We start from the raw sequence: 26,046 nt of genomic DNA, 5'->3' as shown, positions 1-26,046 counted from the left end.
TCTCTCTCTCTCTCTCTCTCTCTCTCTCTCTCTCTCTCTCTCTCTCTCTCTCTCTCTAACCTAGGGGCATATCCACGACTATCACTAAGTTTTCGTCTAAAGAGAAACATCGGTTACTTCATTTTGCAGACCTACATGCCTTCCACACTGATTACAATTCTGTCCTGGGTGTCGTTTTGGATCAACTATGATGCATCTGCAGCCAGAGTCGCACTAGGTAATGCATTCTCACTTTTCCTCGGCTAGTAAATCAGATCTTCGAACAAAGAGGCAATATTCAGGATCAAAAGCAAGACGTCTCATTATAGCAAGTAAATGAATTAGGCTGCAATGGGATGCTTAAAAATAAAATATCCAAAATGAAGTGTAAGGATACTTATAATGAATGCAATATCTCTTAGCACTTAACAAAAAAAATTTGAATATGTTTCCCATTGTATGAGTGGTTTTGTAGATTTCTTGATAGAATCTCATTACATTCTATTTTTCCCAAATTTGTGATGACTTCCTCTTTGTTCCTTGCTTTTGACTGTGGAAACACTTGTAACTCGTTATTTTAAAATAAACATGGTGAGTGCTAGAACTTGTGACTGTTAGCAAGCTCCATCAATTGTCAAGAAACACTACCCTTTGATTAACTAAAGTTAGAACATATCAAACTGAGTCTCTCCTTCAAACATGACTCATTATGTTCAATAAGGCACAAACAATTCATCAGTTATATTAATGATCTGTGATCAAGACAGAATAAAAAATGCTTTCTCATTTGTTGAAACAAAATTCAGAATTAATCTTACCATGGTTGAGTAATTGCTGAAAACTGAAAAGCTGTATTTGAGATTGTAAATGGTCTTTTGGAAGGTTACAATGTGTAAAATATGTCTGATGATCTATCCATGTGCAGTTCTGCTTCATTACTTAATATTCAGAAACATATTAGATATCACTCCAGTTTCAGAGCGACAAGGGAAAGGAGGGAAACATCACATCTGGCTAAGACAACATATTACATCTCTTCTCTTTTGAAATTATTAAGTTGGATTAATTGCCCAGTGTATCCCTTCACACATAGACTAATTGGCATATGACCAGCCCTCTTCTATTGACTGAGTACATAAGCCTTGCACACTCAAGTGATTGCAGCTTCATCAGCCTGAGGATATTCTAAGTATGAAGAACATGAACAAATAGCTTTTCATGTTGTATATGGATCTTCAACATTCTGGTGAATGTGAATATAACCCTGTGCATATGGTACGATTAAAGACTCTGGATGATAGCCAATCTACATCAAGGAAAACTCTGACAAGTTTGTCCACTGTGGTTCTCTGTACATGCCTATTCTCAAAGCAAATGACATTTACATTAAAGGCAAGAAAGGGGCTAGAGAGACAGCACAGTAATTAAACATTTGTACTGCTCTTGTAGAAGACATGAGCTCAGCACCCATGTTGGGTGGCTCATCTGGGTGGCTGCTCCAGATCTAGGGGATCTGATGCCCTCTCTGGCCTCTGTGAGCTCTTGCACTCATGAAGGCACTTAATTTTTAAGAAGCCAAACATATATGAGAAATGTCTGGCATATAATGATATTTTCATCTTTAAAATATAGAACTAAGATACTGTTTTTATTGGTTATTTTATTTACACTTCAAATGTTATCCCCTTTCCAAGTTTCCCCTTTACAAACCCCCATCCCCACCCCACCCCCTGCCTCTATGAGGATGCTCCTCCCACCTGCCCGCCCACTCCTGCCTTTTTAAAACATTTATTTACTATTTTCTAATTTAAAATAAAGAAAACTAAAAGCATAAATTTAGTGGCTATACAAATAGAATAGCTATTTCTGTAAATCACATTAACTAGTACTATGTGAGAAGAACTTTAAAGATTTATTCCAATAAACAAGTAAGCTCACTTATAAGGGAGTTCCGATCAATCCAAAACATTTGAAGTAATCAATGTTCTGAACCCATTTTGCTTTTTTAAAATAATATCTTTACTTATTCTTTGGAAATGTCTTGCATGTATACAAAGTATTTTGATCATGTCACCTCACTATTTCCCTAACTCTCCCCAGGAACCTCCAACCCCTTTTCTCTTCTGACTTTATTGTTTATTATTATTATTATCATTATTATTGTTGTTATTATTATTGATAAGAAACTATGGTACCTATGTACAGTGGAACAAAATTCAACTATAAAGAAAAAGTAGATCCTGAAAATTGCAGGTAAATGGGAGGAAGTGGATAAAAGTTCTACTTTGCCCATTGATGGTACTGGTGATGATCAGGGAGTCTACAGTCTTGAGTCCTCACTTGCCAGATGTTTGAAGCCCCCCTTTCCCCTTCTTTTATTTCCTCCATACCATTGTCTTCTCCTCCTTTTATAATCCCCATCAATAACTCTCATCTTACTTTAGATATTACCATCAAATCTTGTGGTTTATTTTAAATGCTGTAGTCAAACATCTTGCTTTTTTTTTTTAACCTATAGCTGGGTGACCTACATAAAGGTGACTAATCTCAGAGTTTTGTATGGCTAGTTGGTTGGTTGGTTGGTTAGTTGGTTGGTTGGTTGGTTGGTTGATGTTTGGTTAGTTGGTTGATGTTTGGTTGGTTGGTTGGTTGGTTGGTTGGTTGGTTGATTAGTTGGTTAGCAGGTTGGTTTTGTTTTTTTGAGACAGAGTCTCATGTTACTCAGGCCATCCTCAAACTTGCTGTGCATCCAAGGCTGGTCTTAAGCTCCTGAGCCTCCTGTTTTTGTTTTCTAACTCAGAGATTACAGACCTGCCACCATCAGCTCCAGAGCTTTCTCTATCCACCTAAATTAAAAACAACAGAGATAATCTCCTCATCATATTCAGTAAACTGTTGTCATACACTGTACAAATGTAGAGTACTGAGCTTAGTCTCAACACAAACTGTATACACTAAATTTAGCTTCGCTTTGTATTTCTTTTTTCCCAATAATTATTCCATCATCACCATCATCAATGCGTTACACTTGGTACAGTGACACACAAGCATTATACTATTAACACTGTTTGGATTAGGCAGAGCAGATGAAACATAACCAGCACTGAGTTTGTAGGTATTAACTTCTTTATCAACTCTACAGAATGATCTTTAATAAACCTTTTCCTGGCACTAGGAAATGAATTTGTTACAGGCTCTGGAAACAATAAAACCAAGGAAATATTTCAACAGCTAACACAATGTAACAAAGATCACGATGAATATAGAGAATATCTAATGTAAACACAAACTTTATTAAATGTCGATTCTATTGGCAATGCCACACATGGGTGACAAGTGACCAGGAACTGTAAAATGAAACTGTGAATTGAAGTTTGGTATAGACCCGTGAGATTAAGTCAGTTACCCCAATCCAGTCACGGACGTTGAGCCCAGCTGTGACTGCTGTGGAGATCAGGGTCACAAAGAGAGATTCCAGAGGGAAATGACTGTGAAATGGCGAAAGGGGAAAGGAAGGCTGTGGGGTGTGACTGCACAGCAGAGTGAGAGAGAGTAGGCAGAGGGATCCCAGGAACTTTATAAACTCTGTGTGTGTGTGTGTGTGTGTGTGTGTGTGTGTGTGTGTGTGTGTTCAGACAATAGCTTTCTGAGTTGGTCCTCATCTCTCACTTCATAGATACAGATATAGACATATAGATGATATAGGTACATATAGATATAGATGAAGCGCATATATGTGTATATATATATATATATGTATGTATGTATATATATATATATATATGCTTATTTTTAAAATGTCATCAGCCCTCCATTATCTGTGCATTCTATGTCATGTCTTAGTAATAGAATCTAGAGAAAGCCTGTCTTTGGGAATGCGTGCATCTTGGTCCAGTGGTTTCTTCTGCTCCTAACATCATGGCAGTATAGCATTAAGGAGCAGCGTTTATCTTCTTGGCTTTGGAAAGCACAGCTTCACAAAGGTGCCTCCAGCTAAGCTTCGGTGTTCTGTCCACAGGAATCACCACGGTGCTGACAATGACAACCATCAGCACTCACCTCAGGGAGACTCTGCCAAAGATCCCTTACGTCAAAGCGATTGATATCTATCTCATGGGCTGCTTTGTGTTCGTGTTCCTGGCTCTACTGGAATACGCTTTTGTAAATTACATTTTCTTTGGAAAAGGCCCTCAGAAAAAGGGAGCGAGCAAACAAGACCAGAGTGCCAATGAAAAGAACAAACTGGAAATGAACAAAGTCCAGGTAATGCATTGTATATTGCTAATATCATCTCTATTATCTTTATCAATGATGGGGTGTTCAGGAATATTTTAACAAGAAAACATGCTTATGAACCATTACTTGTTGTTATTAAGGCCAAACCACCTCCTCAGTTTACAGATTTGAGAATATTTGACAAAAAAAACTTAGACTGAAAACTATATAAATTAATAACATGTATTAGTTTGCATGATTGTAACAAAATAGCTGAAGCAGGCTGATCTTATAAAGAAAGGAAGTTTGTTTAGTACACAGTTTTGGAGACTTTAAGTCTGAACAGCATGCTACTGACTTTGCCTTTATGGTTGTTGGTAAACTATATATAGGGCAAATATGACACAAAGCAGAAATCCAGACAGAAATCTGGGGTTTTCTGAACCCCTTCCTAGAACAGCATGTACAATTAGCTAGCCACTTCTCACTAAGCTATAACTCTTGAAGATCTACCTCCCAACACTGTCACGCTGGGAATGCAGTTTCCAACACATGAAAACATAGGGAATACACATAGCCCATACCTCAGCCGTAGTGTGTACCAGTGGCTGAGGTCAGCCTCAAGTCTGTTAAGATTCACACTAAGTTGTTTGTAAAACTACATGTGGAAAAATTTTGAGCTCTGCTCGGTAAACAAAGAGGAGTGTTAGCTGACTTAACCCTCAGTAGAACTAAAGATATTCATAGTGTGATTAAGCCACAAGCTCAGATTCAACCATGAAAGCAGTTGGATGGGGAATTTACAAGCGCTTCTCCCAGAAAAAAAAAAAATGTGCCGCCAAAATTAATACAAAGTGTTCTAAATTAAGGCAAAAGTAGTTTGTACCAAATTCCCTTATAGACTGGAGTCATGAAAACCAGCAGTTTTTTAATTCTGCTTAAAGACTTTTAGTGACTGAAAAGAACCAAAAGACAGGAAAGCACTGACCTTGGAATAAAGAGTGAATTATACTTTGAGAACCGCAGGCAGTGAGGCACACAGCTTTCCCCAGCAGCACTGGGAAACTGCAGATTTGTTGTCTGGATGAGTCAACGCATAGATGCTATTACTTCCGGAGTACCTGAAATTTCAGGAAGAATACAATAGCTGATGCTCAAACTCTGAGTATAAACTTCCTTTGTCCAGAAAAGAGGCCAAGAAGCCAAGATGGCCATTTGATGGTTAGTATTGAGGAAATATTTAGTTTGGTTTAGCCTTTGATGTGCCTATGAGGAATTATCTCAGGTTAATTGAGGTTAGGTTAATGGAAAACTTGTCCTACAGAGAATAGCACCATTTTCTGGACTTAGGTCCTGGATTGCATTTTTCTTAAAAAGCGTCTAGTTGAGAGAGGGAATCCATTGCTCTCTAGCTCCTGACTGTGAATGAACTAGGACAGCAAGCTTGTATCTCAGAGACTTATTGACTGTGATGGACAATACTCTTAAATTGTAAAGCAAAGTAAACTCTTTCTCACTTAAGTTTCTTTCTTAAGTTCTTTACAGCAACAGAAAATGTTGCTAAGGCAGTCACAAAAGGAAATACGACTAAAGACTCAGAGGAAAAAACAAAAGCAAAATCAGGTTTCAACTGTTTTCCACAATGTAGAATTCAGCATCTGGACTTAGAGTTTGTTTCTAACCCATTCATGTAGGAAATGTATTGAGTTTTCCATTAAATTCCCAAAAATTGCCAGTCAGTGGTGGTGCACGCCTTTAATCCCAGCACTTGGGAGGCAGAGGTGAATTTCTGAGTTCGAGGCCTGCCTGGTCTACAGAGTGAGTTCCAGGACAGCCAGGGCTACACAGAGAAACCCTGTCTCAAAAAACCAAAAAAAAAAAAATCCCCAAAATTTAGAAATAAAGTTTATGTCATAAGAATAAGGAAAAGCCCTGAAGTAGGCCCAGTCTACAGTGCATAAAACCAATTTTCCAGCTATTCTGAGTAATATGTTAGTGATTAAAGTTCCTAAAAAAATCAAAAGACAAAATTCTCCAGGGATGATAAAACATCCGAGAGTCTCTCTAATACATCATTCCAAATATCTGGACTACAGTAAAATATTAACATACCTGAGCAGAACCAGGAAAATAATATCATGACCAAGAGCATTGTAGCTTTAAGAATCTTAAATGTTAACCTGAAAATTTAGCACTATAGAATAACTATAATTAATATATTTTAAGGTCTGTAGGAAGCAGAAATACCAGTCTAGAAACCAAAAGCAGCAAAATATTCTGAAATAGAAGAGCGATTAGACAAGGTATAGTACATTCATACCATAAAATACTATTTCAGTTAGGGTTTCTATTGCTATAACAAAACACCATGACCAAAAGCATCTTGGGCAGAAAGGGGCTCATTTCAGCTTACATGTTCCAATTGAAACCATGAAATAGAATGGATGTAAGTCACGGGCTTGAACATGTCATTCGATGGACTAATAGTGCAGTCTGTGCAGTAGAAGGGATTAGTTCCAGTTCCATCACTCCGCTCCTTTCTGAACTCACGGCCCTTTGGAGATGCCTGCACTGGAAACACAATTCTGCAGGTACTTACTTCCTCTGTTCACAGTTCCCATGGAATCATACACTTCTGCTGTGGGACTCCCATGATAGCATGTGTTCATGTAGTTGTTCTTTAGAATTTTTCTCTTATTAGGCTATAATTGACAACAAGAGGCAACAGGACCTTTGTCTAGTGTGTTTACTACTCTTTCCCCATTGACTACAATGGGATAGAACTGAAAGAAGCATGCCTTAAGAAAATGAATGAATACCAGAGAGACCTTCTCCATTAAAGTTTTTAGAGCCCATTCAAATTAGTGAATGACATGTCATTATGCTTTATAAATCCTCACGTCTTCATATGAAATGAGAAGAGGAGACAGTAGCTTCTGGCCAACACTGTCTTACTGTTCCTATTTTTTAAATTTGGGGTGTGTGTGTGTGCGTGTGTGTGTGTCTGTTGCTAGGGAATGAACTCAGGGCCTTTTACACGTTAGGCAGTGGACTCTCTGGTTAATAATGTTTTTATTAAACATGTTATGTGAAGCTCTAGTATTGGTTCTAAATTATCATGCCATATGCTATTGAAAATAACCTTCAAAGGTGATTAGGGCTGAGATTTTACTGACTTCTTCATATGTAGATGGAATAATAATTGAACAGTGTCCTAATTAGGGTTACTATTTCTAGGATGAAACATCATGATCTAAAGTAACTTGAGAAGGAAAGTAATCTTTGGACTAAACAGCAGCATTCATCATCCAAGGAAATAAGGGCAGGAACTCAAGCAGGACAGAAATCTGGAGGAAGGAGCTGATGCAGAGGCCAGGGTACTGCTTACTGGCTTCTTTCCCCTGGTTTGCTCCACCTGCTTTTTTATAGAACCTGGGCCCATCTGCCCAGGGAAGGCACCACCAGCAATGGGCTGGCCCTCTCCATTGATCACGAATTAAGAAAATACCCTACAGGCTTTTATGGAGGCATTTCCTTAATTGAAGTTTCCTCCCCTTAGATGACGTTAGCTTGTATCAAGTTGACAGAAAACTATCCGGCACACAGTGTCACCATCTCATGCAATGTAAAATGATCTTGCAAATGCATGGATTTGATAAACCCTGACCTCGTCATCTTCTGAGCCAGGAGTTCGGAGAGCTAATGTGTCTAATAAGAAGTTCCATCTGCTTAGCATATCAACTCCAGAAGTCAGATAATGTCAACTTTGCCATTTCAAAAACTGCTACCCTTTGGTTAAATTCAAGTTTATAGAAATTATTATATTTCCCCTTAATATTCTGGCTGGCTAATCTTATTCTTTCCTATGAGATGCTTGTAAAAAGTCGAACATAATTGATATGTGTCTAGTCTCCTAGACTTTTCATTTGAAAAGGCTCTAGGATTTGCCTTGGTGTCCTGGAAGGTGGAGTGACATTGTTCATCACTGTACATTACTTTTGATGGCCTCCGCTGGCCAGATAGGTCAAGGGACCGATACTTTGGAAGTTCAGGCCCAGTATTGATTTATACTTCCACCAGATGTACTGAAGCATTTTTTTATATGAGTGCAGATGCCGAATCCAGACATTACGAGAGTTTCAGTCTCCAAGGTGATAAAGACTGCAGATTCATGAACCCCTTGGGCACCATTTGAAGCTGCGGATGGTATTTAGAATTTTGAAAGACAGATTTCACAGCAAAACAAGACTTTAAGCAAGCTGCCTCTGGGATACTTTTGTACTAACCTAGAACTTTTTTAGTTGTATATACTGGCCACAGTGTCTGCTGTGTGCAAATAAATAAAATGAATGGAATAAATGCAGGGGTGGTCAGTGACCAGAGACTATGGAAAGTCATTGTAAATCAGGAAGAACACTGGGAGAATCTATGAAAGAATCATAGCAAATTGAAGTTGCAACCCCAAAGGTTAGGATGGAGAACTTTTCTTTCTGTAATGAGATATAAGTTCTGTGATGCAGTCTCTCCTCCTGCATTTCTGTTCTCTGTGGTAAGTCATCCAAACACTGCTGGTCAATTTTCTGTTTGTGCAGTAAGCTGTGTGCTGTGTTGGACTCCAGAATGCATGGTGCAATGCAAAGATGAGTATTCCAGAGGTGCGCAGCTCACACTGAAATCAGGAACATACTGCTGGCCTCAGATCCTGGACCTCAGTGTTCCAGCATTTCCCTTCAAGGTAGCTGGAGCACGGACTCTATCTTTTGGTGAAACTGATTGCTTTGATTTAGCAGCTGGAACTCTACAGATTCCACTGACAAGCCTGTGACGTTTCCTCGTGAACTTTAAACATCATACTTTTGTCTAAACCTAGCTTGAGTCACTATTTTGATTCATGAACCTGTAGGTAGCCTCCCACTTCAACTCTTAGTTCCCGTTTCCTCTAAATTGGCATTATTTTCAGTAGCTCTTTCTCTCACAATAACCCCAAAAGCTCTAGCTTTATCGTGTCAAGATCTATAATCCCAGCCCAGCCTGTAAGTACTTTCTTTCTTTTTTTTAATTCTGATTTTAAGAGTTTTATTTTTTATTGGATATTTTCTTTATTCACATTCAAATGTTATCCCCTTTCCCAGTTTCCCCCCTACCCTAGAAACCCCCAATCCCATCACTCCTTCCCCTGCTTCTGTGAGGATGTTCCCACATCTACCCACCCACCCACTCCTGCCTCCCCGCCCTGACATTCCGCTACACTGGTGTATCTAACCTTCACAGGACCTAGGGCCTCTTCTCCTATTGATACCTGACAAGGCCATCCTCTGCTATATATGTGGCTGGAGCCATGTGTCCCTCCATGTGTACTCCTTGCTTGGTGGTTTAGTCCCTAGGAGCTCTAGGGGAGCTCTGGTTGGTTGATATTGTTGTTCTTCCTATAGGGTTGCAAACCCCTTCAGCTCTTTCAGTCCTTTCTCTAACTCCTTCATTAGGAACGCTGTGCTCAGTCCAACGGTTGGCTGCAAGCATCCACCTCTGTATTTGTCAGGCTCTGGCAGAGCCGCTCAGGAGACAGCTATATCAGGCTCCTGTCAGCATGCACTTCTTGGCATCCACAATAGTGCCTACATTTGGTGACTGCATATGGAATGGATCCCCAGGCAGTCTCTGGATGGCCTTTCCTTCAGTCTCTGCTCCACACTTTGTCTCTGTATTTACTCCTGTGAGTGTTTTGTTCCTCCTTTTAAGAAGGACCAAAGCACCCACACTTCAGTTCTGGAAGGACCAGAAAGATGTACAGCGATAACATCTTGCAATTGGCATCTGCCTGAGTTAATATCCTTTTGAGATCATTGGAAAATGTGCATAGAAAGGATGGAGATGCTCAGCAGTTAACAGTACTTACTGCCCTTGCTGACGATCCTTGTTTGTTTTCCAGTACCCATGTGATGACCCACAATTCTCTGTAACTCCAGTTTCCAAGGATATGATGCCCTTTTCTGACTTCCTTGGACATGAGGCCCATAAACCACAGACAGACACATAGGCAAATCACTCATACACATAAAATAAAAATACATACATCTCTTTTAACAAAAATAAAATGTGTATAGAACTATGTGAACTATCTGATAGAACGCCAGCTAGTGATAGCCACTACACAGAAAGTGACAAGAACCTAGAATGGTGAGCATCTGAAGAATACTCCAGGAGAATATGATGGCAGGTAAAATCCCTGGGGATTCAAAAAAGGGAGTGGAGAAAAAACGGAGCCAAGCACAATGGTTCACAGACAACTCTCCAGCTCAGTGGTAGTGGGTTGCTGAGTTAGAAGAATCCCAATTTTGAGGTCAATTGGGCTATCCAGCAAGATTCTCCCTCTCTTTCTCATGTACACACACAGACGAAGTGCTTTGAGCAGAACTCTCAAGGGAAAGAGCCATGAGAATGTTGATTGCATATGTGGTATTTTGGGACTGGAATAAACATTTTAGATTTTATTCTAGGTCTTGGGAAATGGCTAAAGAAGGCTCCAACAGAGAAGAAAGTGTCTGTTTGGCATCTTATAGAATCACTCTAGCTGTTGTGCACAGAAAAAGAACTGAAGAGTCATATTCCTAGAGAAAAGGAAGAGTAATCAATTGTGGAGCTATAGGCCATCGTGGAGGGAGATGGTCAGAATCTAGACAGTTTAAGTAGAGCCATTTGCACTTGTTAATACAGAGGAGGAGAGAGATGTGGAAAAAACTCAAAATGATATTTTCTCCCTGAGCAATGTTCTAGAAAATTGTCAATAACCTCACTTTATCTTCATCATTGTTTCTATTTATTATTATATTTAATATATTATATATTTATTCATATACTAACATATTTAATACAATTATATATTTCAAAGTATATTTAGAATGTGTATATTTGTTTGCATGCATGTAGGTTTCTGCCTAATCATCTGTCCTTTCTCAAAGTGATAGTAAAGTCTTCGTTTCTGCTAGTAGTTACCAGAACATGCAAGGAAATGTAAAAATCATGAGCAAAGCTACCAACAACCCCAAACCCAGACCCCAGAAAAGAAAGTCCATGCCAAGGGACTAGATGTGACAGACACAGTGAGTTCAGGTGATATGGGTAGAGCCTGAAAACTTGGTCCTTGCTAGGAAAGGGGGAAGTGCACAGAGGCTGTGGTCCTCCAGGCTATGTGTGGCAGTGTACAGAGACCACTATTCACACAAGACAGCTTCATCACATAGACTGTGGGCTTCCAAAAAACACTGAGTAGGCTAATTCTATAGCCAGCATTACCTCATTTATTTCCTGCTCGGTAGTTCAGAATCATTTAGTATATATGAATCTTTTTGAATCACCCAGCAAGAAGGAAATGGAATATGGCTCGTAACATAAACTGAGCCTGAGCGTATACCTCGAGAAGGCTTTAAAACTGTCACTGCCAACAAGATTGAATTTTATTTCAATTACACTGAAATGAGTTCTATGTTTGTCCATTGAAAATACCCAGAGTGGTTAAATTCAGCAAGGAGTAACATATTTTTTTACAAAGGGATGAGGGGGTTGATGAAGGCAGAGAGACAGAATAACATGGAGGCTGAGGCAAGATGGAAGTAAGTTGGTACATTTGTTTTGTGTTTCTCTTGAGGGAGACGTGGCTGTCTGTCATCTTGCTGGTTCCTGGATCTCTGTCGTTTTAGCTCCTCCCTCCGGAATTCTGTGCATACCCATTTTCATCAGTCAGGATTTTGCAGAATAACATAACCAACAACTTATAATGAAGTTTATTTTAAGGAATTATCTTGTGCAGCTGGGGAACTTTCAAGTCTGAATTCTGGAGAGCAGGTTCCAGGCTGGAAACTAAGCTAATCTGTCGAACATTCTGGAATCATGAACTCAGTTCTGAAGCATACTTTCTTCTCTAGTAATCCTGTGTTTGCTCTCAAGTCTATCAGTCAGATATATAGATAGATGATAGATAGATAGATAGATAGATAGATAGATAGATAGATAGATAGATGACAGATAGATGATAGATAGATGATAGATAGATAGATGATAGATAGATAGATAGATAGATGATAGATAGATAGATAGATAGATGATAGATAGATAGATAGATAGATAGATAAATGATAGATAGATAGATAGATAGATAGATAGATAGATAGATAGATAGATGATAGATAGATGATAGATAGCTAGATGATAGATAGATAGATAGATAGATAGATAGATAGATAGACAGATAGATAGATATAAATGATAAGTGATAGTTTTGTTTTTTAAATTGAGTTTAAAGCGATTGCTGCTGGGAGAAGAAGGTATTGCTTTTTATCCTCCTTGAAAACATAAGAATGTAAGCCCCACTAGTTTAAGAACCTTGTCCACTTTGTTCCCAAGTTTAGAATTTACAACCAAGGTGTTTACAAGCCCTGTACTAAAGGAAGGATGGAGAGATATCAACAACCAGAAGCCAGATACCCATTTTTCCTAAGACTCTCCTTCATATGTGAGGGTTTCCATTTGTTTGTAGCCAGCTGCTACCCAGGCCAACTAACATGGGCATCAGGGAGGAAGATGACGGAAAGGCTCAGAGTCACAAGGAGGTAAACATAAAAGGGGCTTTTGAAAAGAGCACTGAGTGCCGGTATTTAACAGAGGTCACACCAACTGTCCAGTAAAAAGATTTACAGTCAGTTCAAGGAGAGAGAGCTTTGTGTTTGTGTAGAAGAGTATAATTTTAAGGGATTTATTCATTGAGGTCTTTCCATTTCTAAAGTAAGGACATACTGTCCTATAACCACATCTGACAGTGCCTGGAGCCCAGCAGCCACTCTAGAAACATTTGCTGAATAGATGAGGGGAGGTGAACGACTGAGCACTTTAAATGTTTATCCGTGTTCATCATAAAATTCCTTCCTGCAGCACAGAAAAAACCCATCCAGTAAAGAGTGAAGTGACAGCCTTCTTTATTCACCATGTAAACTCTGCTTTTAGATAATCCACCCGAAGTGGAAGAAAAAGAAATTCCTTGTGTGTCCTCCGGAAGCCCCACACACAATGTTCATTCTCTGTAGATTTAGATTCAATGATGCTGTAACGTAAAGCAAAGATCAGTAATGGAATTTTTTTCAGAAATACAAGTACTTTGATCAGCTATTCCCCACGTGATCAGAGCCATTTTGAAGTCTCTGGGATCCATGAGCAACCGCAGTCCTTACCCACAAGTACATCAGGGTTCAGATCTTTCACACTGTGGTTCCACATTGCACCCTCGCCACACACAAGTCAAAAGGAGGGAAAACTCCAGATGATGCAGAGCCCCATGTCGGCCCACTCATTGTACATATGCCTGCTGCACGGTCAGTGCTGATCACTGAGGGGAGATGGGAGGCTGAGTGTGATCCTGACTCACTTGTGCCTTGAAATTAATGCAAGAAGAAATAGCCTTCCTTTGGGGGACGTGAACAGTAGGGTATGGTCATCCTACAGAGCAGGTGTGTCGCCACCGGCAGTGCTGTAGAACATCTAACAGTCCACACCTCCATAAAGGCCCGTCACATGTACATTCTCTTTTGCTTTAATTCCATCTGCCTCGAGGTTTAAAATCTTTTTTTTATTGGATATTTTATTTACATTTCATATGTTGTCCCCTTACCCCATCCCCCACCCACCCGGGAACCCCCCATCCCCTTACCCCTCCTCCTTCTTCTCTGTGGATGTGACCCCCACCTACTCCCCCACTCCCACTTCCCCACCCTCAAAAGTCCCACCCCCTGGGGCGTCCAGCCTTCATGAGGTCAAGAATCTCATCTTCCACCTGTGCCCGGCAGGGCCCTCCACTCTTACATATTCAGCTGAAGCCCTGGATCCCTCCATAAGTGCTCCCAGGCTGGTGGTTAGGACTCTGGGAGCTGTGGTTGGTTGGTATTGTTGCTCTCCTCATGAGGCCACAAACCCTTTCAGCTCCTTCAGTCCTTACTCTAACTCCTCCATTGAGAACCTCATGATCAGTTCAATGGCTAGTTGTGAGCATCTGCCTCTGAATATGTCAGACTCTTGAAGGCCTCTGAGGAGACATCCATATCAGGCCCTTATCAGCATGCACTTCCTGACTTCCACATCAGCATCTACCTTTGGTGACTGCACATGGGATGGATACTCAGGTGGAAAGGTCTTCAAATGGCCCCTCCTTCAGTTTCTGTCCCTCACTTTGTCTCCATATTTGCTCCCTTGAGTATTTTGTTGCTCCTTCTAAGAAAAACTGAATCACCCTCACTTGGTCTTCCTTTTTTATGAGCTTCATGTGGCCTGTGAGTTGCATCTTGGGCATTTCAAGGTTCCGGGCTAATATCCGATAATCAGTGAGTGAATACCATGTGTGTTCTTTTGTGATTGGCTTACTTCACTCAGGATGATAATTTCTAGTTCCATCCATTTACCTAGGAAACTCTCGAATTCATTGTTTTTAATAGCTGAGTAATACTCCATTGTGTAAATATACCACATTTTTTTAATCCATTCCTCAGTTGAAGGACATCTGGGTTCTTTCCAGCTCCTGGCTATTATAAATAAGGCTGCTATGAACATAGTTGAGCATATGTCCTTGTTATATGTTCGAGCATCTTCTGGGTATATGCCTAGGAGTGGTATAGCTGGATCCTCAGGTAATGCTATGTCCAATTTTCTGAGGAACCACCAGACTGATTTCCAAAGTGGTTGCACCATCTTGCAGTCCTACCAACAATGGAGGAGTGTTCCTCTTTCTCCACACCCTCACCAGCATCTACTAAAATCTTTATTATCTGAGTCCTGCTTCAATTAGGTGTCAAGCCCTCGTTAGCCTGGCTGTACAGATGAGGCAAGGCATAGCATGCCTCCTTCGTATGTCTGAAGATGTGAAAAACCAGTAGCCATTTTCCATGTGGCTCTTATTTTGGGAGAAGCTGTATCAGTACTACATGAATAAGCCATCTAGCACACACACACACATAAGTGTGCACACACATATGCACACACATGCACACATATGCGTACACACAGGGGCATACACACACACAGAGGCATACACAAAACACACATGTACACATACGCATATGAATACACATAGGCATACACAAACACACATATACACCTCATATATACACCTATAGGCATATATGCTTGCACATGCGCACACACACACACACACATACACTCATATACAGGCAAAGTCTGTAACATCAGCTTTTACAATAACCCTATTCTAGTAAGGAAAGTTACTGGAAGTATAAAAGGATTCTTAGGCATATATACTTGCATACACACACACACACACACACTCATATACAGGCAAAGTCTGTAACATCAGCTTTTACAATAACCCTATTTTAGTAAGGAAAGTTACTGGAAGTCTAAAAGGATTCTTATGTGGATCTTCTTAAATGTTCCTCAAAAAGAACACTATACTGCCGATTTAACAATTAAACAATGAGTTCAACATTCATAGAAAGTTGTCGAGCTAGGTTCATTCTTTACGTGTCAAAACACCACTTGAAACTATAGTTTCTAACAACCTCAGAGACTTCTCTACTTACTAATAATCATTTATTATTTATTAAACAAAGTGATAAATCTCACAAAGTCTTTATATGTCTGTGTATATGCACCAACTTAAGAAAAATATAAGATTAACTAGGGAAAGGCACACATTTATGCATGAGAACGCTAAGATCTTGACTAAGCCAAGGTCATTGTTAATAAAATAGTTAGGATGAGAACACAGCTTCCAACCCCCATCCCTTGCTCTGCCATGTTTACATCCTTCCAAACTCTACCCCAGCTGCGTGCTTTTGTGAAGCTTCCTGTAACTAGCAATAAGTTCTCCCCCTGATGAAACCATTACCTTAGCATTTAATAGAGAACATAACATCATGATTTCCGACATCAGCAATGCACCTCAATGAGATATGTGCCTTAATACTCTGTTGTATGTTTTTCTTGAGTATTTCAGATGTAGAATGTGTTCTATTCTTCATCTTCCAAAATACACATCCCTATCACTTCAGCTCCACAACTTCAGCAACAAACTTTCTTAGGCATGACTTTTTCAAAGTCCAACTCACATTATATGGTATGAACACACAAACGCACATGCGCGTGCGCGCACACACACACACACACACACACACCTCCCTTTAGGCCAGAGCTGCATCCCACGAAGGCAAAGAGAAACATTAGCATACCCTCCTGTGAGATGTCGTCTTCCCAGACCTCCATGTGTGGACTTTCCAGTTTAGAAGGTATTCCTGCTATAATCCAACATCTTTGACTTCCTCACTCTCTCTTGAAATCGGCCTTTAATCTCCCTTCCTTCCCTCATCAGCTGTTTTGACATCCTAACTTCACACGTGTTTACTAATGATTTATTTCTTTTATCTTGAACTACAAACTCAAAGGGAAATATTTTAACCTATGTGTATGTAGCCTGGGTGTCTGTGTGTGTGTGTGTGTGTGTGTGTGTGTGTGTGTGTCCATGTGAGACATGCATGTACCCTCAAAGACCAGAATAGGGCATTGGACGGATCTCCTGGAGCTGGAGATATGTTTCTTTTTTTGTTTGTTTGTTTTTGTTTTTTCAAGACAGGGTTTCTCTGTGTAGCCCTGGCTGTCCTGGAACTCACTCTGTAGACCAGGCTGGCCTCAAACTCAGAAATCTGCCTGTCTCTGCCTCCCAAGTGCTGGGATTAAAGGCGTGCACCACCACCGCCCGGCTTATCTTCTTCTTTTTGTTTTCTTCTTTTTTTGGTTTTTTTGAGACAAGGTTTCTCTGTGTAGCCCTGGCTGTCCTGGAACTCACTCTGTAGACCAGGCTGGGCTCGAACTCAGAAATCCGCCTGCCTCTGTCCCCCAAGTGCTGGGATTAAAGGCGTGCGCCACCACCGCCCGGCCTGGAGTTATGTTTCATATTATGATATTAACAAGAGATCTTGGGAATATACAGGAAAGGAAAGGTCAATGGTTTAACAGTCATTTGTCCCTCAAGTTGACAAGGGGGTCAATTGCGCTGGTTAGTTTTCCATCAGCTTAACTCTAACTGAAGGCATCTGCAAAGAGCAAAGCTCAACTGAGAAAATGCACCATCAGGTTGGTCTGTGGGCAAGTTTGTAGGGGGCATATTTTTGCTTAATGATTGATGTGGGAGGGCTTAACCCATTGTGGGTGGTGCTGCCCCTGGAAGGAAGTCCTGGGTTGTATAAAAAAGCAAACAGAGAGAACCATAGGGAGCAAGCCAGTAAGCATGTTCCTCCTTCAGTTCCTGGCTCCAGTCCTGCCCTGTTCCTGCTCTGATTTCCCTCCGTGGCAGGTTGTAACTTGGGAGTTGCAAGATTAAATAAGTCCTTTCTTCTTCCAAGTTGTCTTGGGTCATGGTGTTTTATCACAGCAATAGAAAGCAAACAAGCACAAAAAAATATGTGCTGGTTAAGTTTTATTGCCAATTTGGCACAACCTAGAGTCACCTAGAAAAAGAAACAACAGAAGAATTGCCCAATTCAGACTGGCCTGGATTCGTGCCTGTGTAGGGATTGTCTTGATTGTCTTGATAGTTCTTGTCAAATGGCCTGGTCCACTGTGGATAACACCATGCCTAGGCATGTGGGCCTCAGCTGTATAAGAAACCTCTCTGATTAAGCCAGAAAGGACGCCAGCAAGCAGTTCCTCCATTGTTTCATCAAGTTTCTCCTTGAGTTCCTGACCTGACTTCCCTCAGTGATGGATTATAACCTCAAAGTGTAAACTAAACAACCCCTTCCCTTCCCAAGTAGTTTTTGGTCAAAGTATTGTTTAACAATGCCTTAATTATGGTTTCTATTGCTGCAATAAAATACCATGACCAAAACGCAAGTTGGGGAGGAAAAGTTTTATTCAGTTTACACCGCCACATTGCTGTTCATCACCAAGAGAAGTCAGGATAGGATCTCAAGCAGGACAGGAACCTGGAGGCAGGAGCTGATGAAGAGGCCATGGAGGAGTGCTGCTTACTGGCTTGCTCCCTGTGGCTTACTCAGCCTTCTGTTTTATAGAACCCAGGACCACTGGCTCTGAAGTGGTACCACCCACAATAGACTGAGTCCTCCCCCATCAGTCACTAATTTAAAAACTCCTTACGGCTGGATCTTATGGAGGCATTTTCTGGATTGAAGTTTCCTCCTTTCAGAGGACTCTATTTTAGTGTTTGAAGTTGACTTAAAACTAGCCAGCGCAAACAGCAACAGAAACCAAATTAGAGCAAGATGGGTAGTGAATGATAGAAGATAAATAATAGATGATGATGATGATAGTGATTATGATAGTGATTATGATGATGGTGGTGATGCATAGATCATAGATCATAAAGATGAATGGGTGGTGCATAGGTAATTAGATGGAAGTAAATAGATAATAGATAGACGGGTAAAGATAGAGAAATAAAAAAGTAATAGATATAGAATAAGAACATGGATAAATGATAGATAACTTAGTGGGTGATAAGTCATTGGGGGATAGTTTTCCATCACTTCTGATCAGTTAATAAAGAACTGATCAACCCATAGCTGGGTAAGAGAGGAGAAGACAGGACTTCTGCACACAAAGAGAGATAGGTGGGAAGGAGTTAGCCACCACGAGAGACTGGGCCTGAGCAGGAGCAGCCAGGGCAAGACTAAGATGACAAGTGACGGGGCGGTGGCTGGGACGTAAGCATCTGTAGAGTGTTAGAGTGGATGAGTATCTGCCCAACGATAGTCCTTAAAGCTTGGAATTAAAAACAAGGTCTCCATGTCATTTTGCAGGAGATAAAAGGGGCAATAGAAAAGCCCTCCCGATGACTGTACAGTAAGTAATTAATAGAGGTAAGTTGACAGGTGATAAGTAAATAGAAAATAAAAATAGATCATCGATAGACAGATCAGTGATAGGCACATAGATGGCAGGTAGATAATGGATAGAAATTAATGATTGATATAAACAGATGACTGAAGGTAGACAAACAGATAAGAAATAGATGACTAGTAAATATAGGCTGACAGTTGATAGGCAAATACGTAGAAGGTAAATAGATCATTGCTGGAAGAAGACAGGTCATTGATAGAAATAGCTGATTGATATAAATACATGACAGAGATGGAGAATGAGTGATAGATATGTAACAGAAGATAGATGAGTAGATCTGATGACTGACTGATAGATGGTTGATCGATCGGTATAGACAGACGAACTACAGATACTCTTCATTGTCAGTAGGCACATGGAGCCAGTTTCCTACTGAAAAGGATCAGTGTACAGGAAATGGAAAGGACCAATGTGTCCTCCTGTGGCGACAACAGAACAGTAAATGATCTTGGTGAGCATCTGAACGTATCCTCTCTGCCCTCAGGTTGATGCTCACGGCAATATTCTCCTCGGCACCCTGGAAATCAGGAACGAGACCAGTGGCTCCGAGGTGCTCACGGGTGTAAGTGACCCCAAGGCCACCATGTACTCATACGACAGCGCCAGCATCCAGTACCGCAAGCCACTGAGCAGCCGCGAGGGCTTTGGGCGTGGGCTGGACAGGCATGGGGTGCCCGGCAAGGGGCGGATCCGCAGACGCGCCTCGCAGCTCAAAGTGAAGATCCCTGACTTGACTGACGTGAACTCCATAGACAAGTGGTCCCGAATGTTCTTTCCCATCACCTTTTCACTTTTTAATGTCGTTTATTGGCTTTACTATGTACACTAAGGTCAGTCTTATGGTTCAGTTTAGACTACCTTCCTCCTCACTTGTTTTTGAACCCCACAGATTCCCAACAGCGGTAACTGCTGTGGTTTTTTGAGGTAAGAGATTCAGCATTCCAGTTGGTTTTCGATCCTGTGTGTCAGTTTTTATTATCACACCATGTTTACTTCAACAACAACAACAAAAGGTATTTTTTCCTGTCTACTGTGGGCCAAGGTACCAGCTCTGTAAGAGTTCCATCAACTGCTTTGTTTACAAACACAAAGAGAGAGGTAGGAGGGTGTAGATATTGTTGGCAGTCTTTCTTAGTTGCCCTGGATCTTACTGGATTGTTTTAAAATGAAAATGTACAGTGGACCTTGCTGTCCACCTGCACTGTGTTCTGGGTAAACGGTAACCATCTCATGATGCCAAAAAAAATTAAATAGAAATAAAAAGAATAAGAAAAAAAAACCTTGAGCATCTCAGAAGAATAAAGCCATTGACAAGTTGCAGATTTCCAGGAAGAGGGTATATAACACTGACGGTTCCCATCCACTCTGATGTTCTCCTGAGCCCCTTCTAGAAAGGCTTCGGAGCTCCGTGGAAGAGTGACATTAACACGTGCTGCTCACAGTTTCCCCAAACTCACCCTATTGTGTCCATCTGACAGTGACCATGGATATTCCTAAAAATGGTCCTCTCTCGGCCTGCCTAAATGTTCAAAGTCGACATTAGAATCCAGTCTAATCTAACTGGTAGTCACTGAGACCATTTTTCTTTACTTCTCAAGAGTTTTGAGGGAGAACAAATAGTTTTCTTCCTGTCCGTTATGGAGAGCAGCCCCGGCTGTCCTTCGTGAGCCTTGGAGTCTCTTGATGACATGAAAACATATGATCATTTTTCACAGTTCCTGCTCCAGAGAGAAGGAAAGGATATGGGGGGTACAACTCATGAGGGCTTTGAAGGAGGTGGAGACCATTTTTTCCCTTGAGAAAAAAAAATTGCTATTTCCCTGAAGAAGGCAAGACTTACATGTTATGTAAGATGCCTGGGCAGTTATCTGCACTGCCAAATCTTAAGTCAAATTGTATGTAGTTCTTAGCCTTCCAGAGAGCAGTGTCTAATGGAGGCAAGCTCATTGCACAAGACTCTGCCAGCATTTTTTGTTTCTGCTCTCTGAACTTATACATTTCAAGCTACAAAAATGAATGACCCGGGAAATGCTAATCCTCCACATCAATGTCTTCCTCCAAAGCCAGATTTCCAGGTTAAGAAAAGCTTTAAAGGAGTAAAAACACAGAAAGAAAAGAAAGTGGAAATGGCAAAACACTGAGCCTTTAACCACACCCCTGAGGCGTGGACCGGAAGTGTCTCCACTCATTCATCACTGTCATTACTGCACTGCCTCATCTCTCTCATGGATTATTCTGGGTCGTGGTTCTCATGACTTTCAGTAAAGCAACGCAATTCTAAACATGCTCAACGAGCTATTGTTGAGTTCTTCCCGTTTTATAGCATTAAAAATCTCATTTTCTTCTGGTCTGAGTCGTAAAATTATAAATGTTTATTTGCAAGGTTGAGTGAGAGCACAAATTGAGAAGCCATGGATGATGGCCATTTTGGCACGATCCAGGCATGATCCAGGAATGGAACTGCGGGGCTAATCAGGATGACGGGATGACCGCCTCATTTGATGCTCTGGCTCTCCTCAAAGAAGAGAATCGATGTGCAGAGTAGTATGAGCTGCTAACAATTATAGTCACAATTGGAAAGGGAAGGCTGGAATTTATATCAAGGAGCCCAAGAGGAGAATATAAAATATTCATTTACAAAGCAAGAGGGAAAGAACGCTTAAATAAGTGAGTGTGGCTGGATATAATAACAGACAATAGTAAAAACATCAAGATCCCACTGTACCTTAAACAAAACAAAAAACTGATAGCAGCTATTTCATGAGGAGTGGTAGGATTTTGAAGACAAATTTTCAGTTAGGTTTTCAAGTGTGTGAACACACTTCCCTAGTTGAGCTATCCTCAGCCTGGGGTCACAGGGTTGTCTTTCTAAAAAGCTCTACTCAGCTTCCAGCAAGCTGAGATGCTTTGCCATGGACAATCCCTGGACACAGTAGAATGTGGTCCTATCAGTAGTGGGAGGTTCCCAATACCCAAGAGCCACTCAGCAGTCATTGATTTTAAACATAGGAATGGATATTAGGTTCCTGATGCTGAACAGAAATTAGTCATTCTGAGGTCAAAGCTCTTCAAATGGCTTTCAAGAAAGACAAACTAAATCAGAGAGAACGTGTCTGTCTATTTAAATCTTCTCACAAAAGATTGTGATAGTTTATATTTTCAGTACTATATCTTCTGTTTTAAAATCTAAAGTGATTTTGTTATAGTTTTAGATATAAAGAATCTTTTGCATTAAAAAAAGGGGGAAACACCATTTTCCTCCTACATTTTAACCTTTTAAAATGTAAAATGACTAGGCTTGAATTGCCCACTGGGCAGGAAACCGTATGTGTATCACAGCCACCATTATGCAAATCTGACATGGCTTTGATCTCAGAGGCAATAGAAGCCTGAAGCTTCTATTGCATCAAGAAAAGGTGTCTTGCTTGTAGGTCTTGATCTTTGTCCTACCTTCTGAACACTTCCCAGACTAATCCATCCCTCTCTGCTCCCTTCCCAAGCCAAACACTGACGGGGAAGCACCTTCCTTCTCTAGTTTTCTCCCTCTTCCTTCCCAAAATGATGTAAATAAAATATAAAAGTCATGAAACATTCATAAATGCCCTCACATGGCCCCCATTCTTGAAAGATGCAGATTACATTACACAAAGGTTGTTATTTAACTATCATTGAGTTGATTTCCTTTCGCTATGAAAATAGCCATCATCTCCTGCATCAAGGAACAGAAGAGACTGAAGGCTGCAGACTTTCTCTCTTATGCCTCATTTACATACAGAGAACCCTATGTTTCACAGTTCAACTGTGGGACAGATCATGTTGAAGACTTACCCGGCTGTGGGCACAGTAGACATTCGTACCTTTTACTTGACAACTGTGACTGCTCATAAAACATTGGGTGTTCCTTATACTTGGCAATTCTGTGAGGCAAAGACCCAGGTAAAGGCTTATTTCTGCTTGAACGATTCAGGATTAGTATCTCAGTCTCATCTGTTGCCAAATAGCAACAGCAGCTGGCTGGAAAGGCTGCTGAATGTATAATCTGTGTTTGTGTATACGCACATAAAGTGTATCTATATACTTTGTTGTACACTACAGTCAATGATAGATCTTAAAAATGAGAAAAAGATGGTGCAGAGGAAAGGAATAATTGCTTTAGGGTCCTTAAGAGAATGGACTTTCCTTTAAGAAAGCCATAGAAAATTTACAAAAATTCCATCTTCCTAAAACCAATGACTATTTTATGAATATTCATTTAGAGGGGGTTTGATTACAATCTGCCAAGTTAAACGAAAAGGAAACAGTATAATCTTCTAGAAGAAAAAAAAAGATGTCTCTGAGATTTCTTATGTCCAAAATTGTGGACAGTATCTTGTCAAAGGGGTGATGTTCCACCGTTTGTTTCTTAAAGTATCATCATTTATTCTAGGAAGGGGTGAAAGGAGCATGCAACCACTTGCTCAAGATAGTTCAATCAGCAGTTTCTGGGATGAATAGAAGAGAAAAACACCCACGTATCTGAAAGAAAACACAAAGGTCCATTTGTTAATGGAATGTAGACTACTGTGTAAACTTCCTTGTAAATTCTGTACATAGTTCACTGACCTGTTCCCTGTGTTATGGTGGTCCTCAACGTCGGGTGGATGTTTGGGAAACCGGAGCACTGTAAATAACGTAAGCTTATAAAGCCTTTGCTTTTATTCATGAAGTGAAATGATTAGTGATTCGGGCCCAAACTGGAATCTCTCCAGCTCTTGCTCTTTCATGTGTACAGCTGTGTGACTCTGCTGTAAGCCATAGCCAGGTGTCTGTGATCACTGCCTCATGCCTTTACCCATTGACAGGGACAGCAGCTGCTGAGAAGGCTGCCAACCTGTGGGGCCAAAGAACAGAGCACCAGCAGAAATCAGAACTGAGACAATCTGCTCCTATAAGTTGTTTTCAGTCATTGTGGCTATTTGTATCATCAAGACCTGAATGATCGATGCAGCTTAAGGGGTCAGGAACGGAAGAGATGCTCAAAACCCACAGGGAGTCCAAAGCTTCATTTGTGCCAATAGCTTTCGCTTCTAACTTCTCTTCCACGTTGTCTTATTGAACTGCTAATCAAACTAAACATGAGTAGAATGCGTGGGTTTGATCAGGGCGAACAGTAAACACCCAAAGGATAGGCAGGAGTGCAGGTAGAGACAATAAATGGCCTTGATAGGGCTCTCAGATAGATACATGAAAGATACAGAGGTATCTATGTCCTTTCTCTTAAAGGTAGACAGAAACTTTGGTGTGAACTGATAAAGAAGGCGAGCAAGAGTATTTGACTTGAGAAAGGGTGTGTATGGTGTAAGCTACTTGAGTTTGAAGAACCTGGTAACTAAATGTTTCCAGATATTATCCCCCCACCACCAAGTTTTTGGAGTTCTTTTGAAAGTCTCCAGGATGTGGGCTGTTACAGCACAGACTGTGTTTCCATACAAACTAGTAATCCCAGAGAGGGGGTTGGCACCAACAGAAATTCAGAATATCCAAGCAATTGAAGACAGAGATTGGTTTCTTAGTGTTAGAAGGAAAGGTGTCTTCCTTGAAGGTAAGGTTCTTTGTGTCCTTTTAAGTGTTAGGAGAGTACACACAGGGAGCCATTACTGTGGGATGTTTTAATTCCAAGATGTGACCCACCACCGACAAAACACAACAAAGCACATCTTGCTGGAACTAATCCATTCTGCCATTTTCCAGGTTAGAACATATTGTGATTTTTTTTTTTACCTTAGCTTTTCTTCAGATAACATATTATCTGGAATGATTGAAAATATAATTGTTGAAAGCTGCAGCAAGTGTTTGATAGAAGTTCTTTTTAATAAAAGAATTACAAAACAGAAAATATTAAGTTTCTAGCAGGGTAAGAATAAGGGTTATCTGTTTGTTTTGACATCTCCCATGGCAGAAATTTCTGATTAAAATTGAAGGAGCCTAACAGGATTTTCTTCTTTTCTTTTACCCATTCAGAAGTTGTTGACATATTAAGGGACTCACATCAGGGGCCTCAGAACCATTTTTGATTGGCTCCCATATCTCTTACAATTCATGAATTTATCAAAAAAAAAAAAAAAGTTCACTGGGAATTCAAGTTGGGAAAATTGATACTCCTGAACTAGTTGAGAAGGAATTCCACTCTCCAGAACTGCACATCCTGCACATTCTGTCCTGTGGACAATCAGAACAAGTCAGTCCAGACAAGAGAGGCCAAATAACCTTGTTTGTTTGCCTTAGGGACACCAAGTCACAGATTCATTCATTAAAAGAGTCTCATTCCCAAGCCAAAGGAGGAACAAGAGCAGTATTGTTATCTGGCTCTGGCTTCTTTTTAGGCTTCCCACTGAGGAGAAACAGGAACAGGGAGACACTCTCAAATATATTTTTATATAGTCAAATAACTAAAATATTATACATGTATTTTGCAACCTTGGTTTTTATAGAACAGATGAAACCTTCTGTCTTATTCTTCCCCAACTATATACTCAATGGAATCAATTCCATTCCTCCATTTGTTCACTTCATTTCTGAAGCTTATATGCTACCCTGCTCATATTTACATGGAGGCTTCAATCTTTGGACTTATATTGTATTTCTCCATTTAACTCGTGAACAATGAGTTATAACAGTTCTTCCCAATTCCTACTCATAATGCCTTTAAAAGGTCTTCAGAGGCAAGTCTTTTAATCATGGCCAACTCCTTGAAATTTTTCTTTCTGTTCCTATGTAAAGAGTAAACACATTTACAAAAGTCTTCTCTCTCCAAACTTATTTTAAAATACAGAAGAAATGAAAATAATGCACTTAGACCTATGAATGATTACATTGTCTATACCAGAATTTAACTTACTGCCATTTTTTAAACATCATGGTGGCATGGTAAATTTATGTTTGTCTATGCATATGCTCCCCCCA

General features: G+C 40.4%; 1 protein-coding gene across 2 annotated transcripts in view; it reads left to right on the top strand.

Annotated features, from left to right (window-relative positions):
- Gabrb1 (gamma-aminobutyric acid type A receptor beta1 subunit) overlaps window positions 1-20,361 on the top strand; it is a 394,680-nt gene extending 374,319 nt beyond the window's left edge. Inside the window, exons 7-9 of one of the 2 annotated variants that reach the window (XM_028780796.1) lie at window positions 65-217; window positions 3,998-4,242; window positions 19,589-20,361. In XM_028780796.1, coding sequence (XP_028636629.1) covers window positions 65-217; window positions 3,998-4,242; window positions 19,589-19,933 — 743 coding nt within the window. In that variant the 3' untranslated portion in view covers window positions 19,934-20,361. The remainder of the gene's footprint in view (window positions 1-64; window positions 218-3,997; window positions 4,243-19,588) is intronic. The other variant, XM_028780797.1, reaches the window with a different exon arrangement.
- The last annotated feature ends 5,685 nt before the right edge of the window (window positions 20,362-26,046 follow it).

The sequence above is a fragment of the Grammomys surdaster genome, unplaced genomic scaffold (assembly GCF_004785775.1).
Source record: "Grammomys surdaster isolate TR1022 unplaced genomic scaffold, NIH_TR_1.0 372, whole genome shotgun sequence".
In the NCBI taxonomy this organism is placed as follows: domain Eukaryota; kingdom Metazoa; phylum Chordata; class Mammalia; order Rodentia; family Muridae; genus Grammomys; species Grammomys surdaster.
Note: the sequence above shows the minus strand (reverse complement) of the source record. Positions and strands in the feature narration are given on the sequence as shown.